Raw genomic sequence first — 6,303 nt, 5'->3', positions numbered from 1 at the left:
TGTTCTCTAGAACATCTAGTACTAAGGCATGAGGAAAGCGAATAGTACGTTTGAGGCGATCCTTGGTGATGACCCCATCGAAGGCCATTTGAAATTACACTTTTTTTTAATCATAAGAGTAAATATTCTATTGGTTGATGACAATACATCCATTCTTTTTAAAATCCCAATATCTCATGAACATTAAATTTCATCTATTATATTATATTCTATATTAAGTTTTAGCTCTCCACAATATAGGAACAATAATTAACACTATATCAAGTCATACAAAATTTGAGATAACATGATTCAACTGGCATATAAGATTATTGCCAAATCCAAGTTTAGTATCTTTCACAATAAATAGAATACCAAATTCTCTTTTTTGCCTCCATGATCTCATGCCAAACCAAGATAACACGATAGAGCTACTCTGAATATATTTTATAAGAATCCACATTTTCTATATTTTGTACAAGAATCCCTACTCTATATGTTGCCACTAAGCCTTGAAACCAAGCCAGAGTGGTTCAAAATCTAAAGATGAACCGATTGGCTTCCTACAAAATATCATTTTAGAATCCTTAGAGCTAATGATATTCTATGGTCAAATAAATGACTGTTGAGTCTTATTCCACAACTCTTCCTCATGGCATAACTCTTCACATGCTTCTTCACATGCTTGGCAAGTTGCTCGACACACTTCACATTTTCTATTCATGAGAAATTTTGGGATTTAAATTATAATAAACCTCTGTTAAAAAATCTATTAAAAAAGAATATGAATAAAATAACAAGAAGATTGATGTTTCAAGTAAATCATTGGTAATCCATTAATAGAAAATCTTTCTCCAACAACATTGACTTAAAGCTTGATGTGTCACAAGGATGTTCTATAGAAATAAAATAAGATAATTGGTTCCTAGGAAGAATAGAAAGGAGAGAGCTCATTTGATAGTATAGGACATCATATGCCTTTGAGAAAGAGAAGAAATGATTTCATATGCTATAAACCAATCAAAATGATTGAGAATCCATTTGAGCTTGCATCCTTAAATTTCCTTGCCACAAAAGTCAATATTGAACAACACTTTTTGATTCCATGAAATTGGAAAATTACCATTTCAATTCAATAAAGATAATGATGAATTATTTAATTTAATAAATAATAAATGAAAGGATAAATTTTCAATTGGAAGATGAAGTTAATTTGTGAGGCAAGGAAAAGTTTCTAATGTATAGGCATAGTTTTGAATGATTAAAGTGGGATAGGCCTGAACCTTTAACATATCCGCTAAAAAGAAACAACTTGGGGTGCATGAGGGTTGGAAACCCAGCCAAAAAACAAAACCCAAAAGACACAAAAACCTTTGATTCGATTGCCACAATTTTTTTTTTGTTCAATTAAATAAGAAAAGTACCATTTCAATGAAGGAGGATAATAATGAATTATCAATTTAATATATAATAAGTGAGAGGATGAAGTTTGTATTGAAAGAGGAAGTCAAAATTTTGAAGGAAAATAAAATTTGTAAGAGACTATGGTTTTTATTGGAAAGGGAAGAAATTTCTAATGTATAGGTGTAGTTAACTAATGAGATGAAAATGAAAATTTTTAAATGACATTTTATTTTTAAACATGACATAATATAAGTTTTATTAATTTCAGATGTAAAAAATATAAAATGAGAGTGAGAAATAATTAAGTATGATAGACAATACGTACACTAAATAACCTAACTAATTATTAATATTATTTTTTACTAATCTTAGAATTATAATTCATATTAAATAATTAAATATCATTTTATTGAAATGAAAGTTATAGCTTATAAGACATAAATATAATTAAAATAATATAATTTTAAACCAACAATACTTCAAATTTATAATAATCAAGAACTACCGTGCAAATATACAGTAGCCCTACATTGTAAATTAAGGTTAATTTGTTTCCCCTTGGAATCTCTAAGATTTTTTTAAAATAAAATAATAATAAGTCGTCTCCTATTCTATGGTCGGCCAACCCAACGCAACAAAAGCGGTGTCCTATGATATCATATAAATCCTAGTGGAGAATGCTTTAACAAACCAAATCAGGTAACACGCGTACAGGAACAACAGATTGTTTATTTTACAAACCCTAGGGTCTAAAGTCTTCAGTTTTCAATTATACTCTTTTTTCGGCATTACTTCTGCTTTAGCCATGGCGAGCAGAGGATTTGAATTCCCTGTATCAGCAGGCAGTTCATCAATTCCTGTCATGTTTGGATCTTCGGCTTCTGTGCCACCGACACCTCTCTTTGGCACCACTGCGGTTTACGCGCCTGCACCATCCTTCCCCGGCACTGCGACTTACGGGCCTACTTCTTTCTTCGGCGGCAGTGCAGCTTACATGCTTACACCTTACCGCACTGCGGCTTACGCGACTACGCCTCTCTTCGGTGCCACTACGGTTTGTACGCCTACGTCTTTCTTCCCAATCCCCGCGCAATCTTCTGCACTCGATGTGTCTTTCAGCATTCCGAGCATACGATTTTCTACACCACCCATGCTTTTCAACCCTCCGGCAGGAAATTCTACTTCGACTTTTGTTACTCCGCCCACTTCATTTCCTTTTGGAACCTCAGCGACTCAATCTTCCTCTGCATCTCAACATTCACTTGCGTTTAGCAGTTTTGATTCATATTCTTCACCCACTGGTGCAACTACAATTAAAATTCCCGTGTGTGGTCAAGCGACTGCGCTAGTACAGACCACTACTTCTGATGCTGTAACCGTGCCATTTTCATCACGACCAACTTCCGCTACCAATTCCGCTGCATATCCCCGTTTTACGTTATCGTCTTCAGAGGCATCTATGACAACTCCTGCACCTTCAGTAATAGGTAAGTCTCTGTTTCGTAGTCACTGCATTATGATTTGTCATTTACCGTTTGATAAATATTTGGTTAGGCTATGGCGAAGCTTGAAAGTTTCCTAGTTTTCGGAATGTTAGTAGAGGTTCTAGGCTGCCTTGAAATGTTTTCTTTTGCTTTTAATATCTCAGGCAGGATTAGATCACATATCTGAAGACTTCTAAATGTAATCGCTGGTAAATTTGCACTTTTAAGCCTCAAGGTTAAAACCTACTATGTATGATTAACATAAATCAAATATGCTTTTTCTGCGCACAGAGTTTTTATAGATATAAATGAGTATGTGTCTAGAAATAAATTCGGGTTTGATGTGATTTGAGATATATAGAACTAACATTGTTTGATGTTTTGGTTTCGCAGTTAACTTTGGAGAGTGGGATAGGCCAATGGATATAGCGCGCCAACATGACACTTTTAATCTTATGTTGAGACAACGTATGCGACAGAAGTATGCTGCTATGGTAGGGAGGGATCAACTTTATGAGAGAGTAGCAAGGGAAGAGGTTGGAAGAGATTGGGACCTAATTGAGAGAGACCAAGCTCAAGCAGATTGGGATAGTCTGCAGATCCAACATGGTGAAGCGCGAGAGAGGGAGACACAAATGCAGATAGAGGTGCAACAACTATATGCTAAGATAGAGGCACTCAAAATAGAGCAAGATCGTGTGCGAGGAGAGCTCGAGAAACTTCATCAGAAAGAGGTGCAACAACTATGTACTAAGATAGATGCACTTAAAGTGGAGCAAGATCCTGTGCAACAACTATTTGCTAAGATAGATGCACTCAATGTAGAGCAAGATCGTCTGCAACAGATATGTGCCAAGATAGATGCACTCAAAGCAGAGCAAGATCGTGTGCGAGGAGAGCTCGAGACACTTCATCAGATGAGAACAGCAGATATACAAGTATCGCAGAGGATGGATGCACGACAACGGAGAATGCTAGCTTGAGAGAGGCATTAAGGCGAGCAGAGGAGCATCGAGAAGGGTTAGTTTTATTGTAGCCTGCAAATCCTATACCACCTATAAATTTTGATCTCATATTTTGTCATAGCCGTAAGAGAATATAAATTCTGTCCTCATATTTTGTCATAATCGTTAGAGATTGAATATTGTATGCGTATATGGGAAGACATTTTTAATGAATGATTTGATTTGACTATGTATTTATGTGTTGATGTGTTTTTTATATGATTATGATATAGAAATAAATAGATGTGATGTTATGATGATAATTTGGATTATTAGTCCCTGCCTGTATAGGCAGAGACTTATGTTTTCGTCTCGCTTTATTAGTCTCTCCTTGGGAAGCACGTCAACAAAAAATAAACAACTTTCCCTATGGTTTGCAACTTTTGATTAAAAAATAAAATTTTAGACAATTTTCTTCTTTTTATGATTGGCCCACCATATTTTTCCTGGAGATTTTTATATTTTTCGGTTAAAAATTAAAGGAAAAAATCTTGTGACCAATGAAAAACGGACAGAAAAAAATTGAAGAAATTTCCTAGCATTTAGTTTCTAAAGGTTTTGGTGGTTATGCGACATTCTACGAATTGTTATCATGTCTATGTGTGACGCTGGGAATTTAGGGCATTAACCGTCAGCATCCTCCAGATTGCTTTCACCATTAAAGAAGAAGGTGCAGGAAACTAAAACTCTTTGCGGGCCATGTCCCCTTCTTTACAGCCAATAATGACCTTCTTCCACTCCTCTCATTCAACCAGTTTTATTGTCGTTGTTCATTCAGCCAGCCTTCATCGTTGCCGCTTCGGTAAGTTAATTTTGCCTTAATGGTTAGAAAAATAAGAATTTGATGTCTTGATGATAAGCTCATATATTAGCATGTGTGTGTAGGACTAGGTTTTTGTTTTGCATGTCCATTGAGCAAAGCCTGGTAATGTGTATCCAATTTAGGGGTTTTAAACCATGAATTAGTTTCTGACCCAGGTAAGTGATTTCATCAGGAAGTGAAATACATGCATAGATAAAGAACCCCTGTATCTTCTTACACAAGGGATGACTTAATCTACTATGATGACTTTGTCAAATTGAAACAAAGATGTCTACATTTCATTCACCATATGTTCAATTGAAAACATGACCATAGCGACACAGGTGTTGCCTATGTAAAGCTAGAGAGAAGATACACTTTGAATCCTTTGCAAATAGCTACATCTAGTCTTTAACTCCAGGGTTAGATTTACATGAACTTCAATGAAATCAACAGTTCAGTAGCTCATTTTGCAAGGCTTTCAGTAAGGAAATTACATGGGAAATTTGGGGCTCTATTTGCAATGGTGATTGCAAATAGTTTCCTTACAATAGAATAGGGTATAACTGAATTTGAGAACCTGAGGGTGCTTAGAGCTACCACAAGCCTAATAATTACCATAAAAAAGTGTTTCCGTACGGAAATTGCAGCCTCTATGTAATTTTTTAATTAAGCTTCAATAAAGATATTGGTGTGTGCAATTCCAAAAAAAATAAGGCACTTTGTTTTTTATTTTGAATTGTGATTTCTTTTTGCAATTTCTTCTTTTTTCTGTTACTGTTTGCTAATCAGTTGGTTCAGAGAGGATAGGTTAGGTTCAAGATTCTACAGTCTCATCAAGGGTGATTTTTAAAATTATGGTGAATATAATGGTAGAAGTTGTATCTCAACAATATTTTTTATTTGACCATAGTTAGCAATAGAAAATTCTAATTTTGGTTCCATGATGGACAAGTGAAACATGCCAATGGTGTGATAGACATGCATGGTTTGACATAGAACCTATCATTAGTTATAAAATTCAATTATGTAGGGATGTAGGTTCTTTTATCTAATGAAATTTGTAATACGGTGCAAAGAGATATAATGTTTTCTAAAGATGTTTGTGTGCACACTCAACTAGAAATTATACTCTCAAGTGTAATGATAATTTTGTTTGTATAGTTTATAAAGTGTGCACCTTGACTATCATAATAAATGAAAAGGATTTATGAAAAGGATATATAATTTTTGTCAAAGGTGTTTGTGAGCACACAATATCAACTTGAAAGTGTATTCTCTCAAATACAATGCTTATTTTGTTTGTATAGTTTATAAAGTATGTAGCTCCACTATCATAACCAATGACAGAGAAGATTGGCGTCTCTACTTTTAGTGGTCATGATTTTTTAAGCACTTAAGTGGACTCTTATTTTAAAGAGAAAGATATTTTTAGAAGAATCTTTTTTTAATGGTACCAACAAATAACTCATATAAATGAAGATTATTTAAGTATTTTAAAAGAACTTGAAAAAAATTAGTTAAGGGGATAAATGCAATTGTAATATAGAATTTTATTTATGTGAATATTACATATAGAATAAAACTATATTTAGTTTAAATATATTGTTTTTAAAAAAATAGAATACAA

General features: G+C 34.1%; 1 protein-coding gene across 1 annotated transcript; it reads left to right on the top strand.

The window, feature by feature from the left end:
• Positions 1-2,188: 2,188 nt before the first annotated feature.
• Positions 2,189-3,850, top strand: LOC131874821 (uncharacterized). Its single transcript, XM_059218739.1, has 2 exons — positions 2,189-2,870; positions 3,261-3,850. The coding sequence occupies exons 1-2, from the start codon at positions 2,189-2,191 to the stop codon at positions 3,848-3,850; spliced, it is 1,272 nt and encodes a 423-aa protein (XP_059074722.1).
• The last annotated feature ends 2,453 nt before the right edge of the window (positions 3,851-6,303 follow it).

This window comes from Cryptomeria japonica, chromosome 4 (assembly GCF_030272615.1).
Source record: "Cryptomeria japonica chromosome 4, Sugi_1.0, whole genome shotgun sequence".
NCBI lineage: Eukaryota > Viridiplantae > Streptophyta > Pinopsida > Cupressales > Cupressaceae > Cryptomeria > Cryptomeria japonica.
The sequence above is the reverse complement of the archived record's forward strand: the minus strand, read 5'-3'. Positions and strand labels throughout refer to the sequence as shown.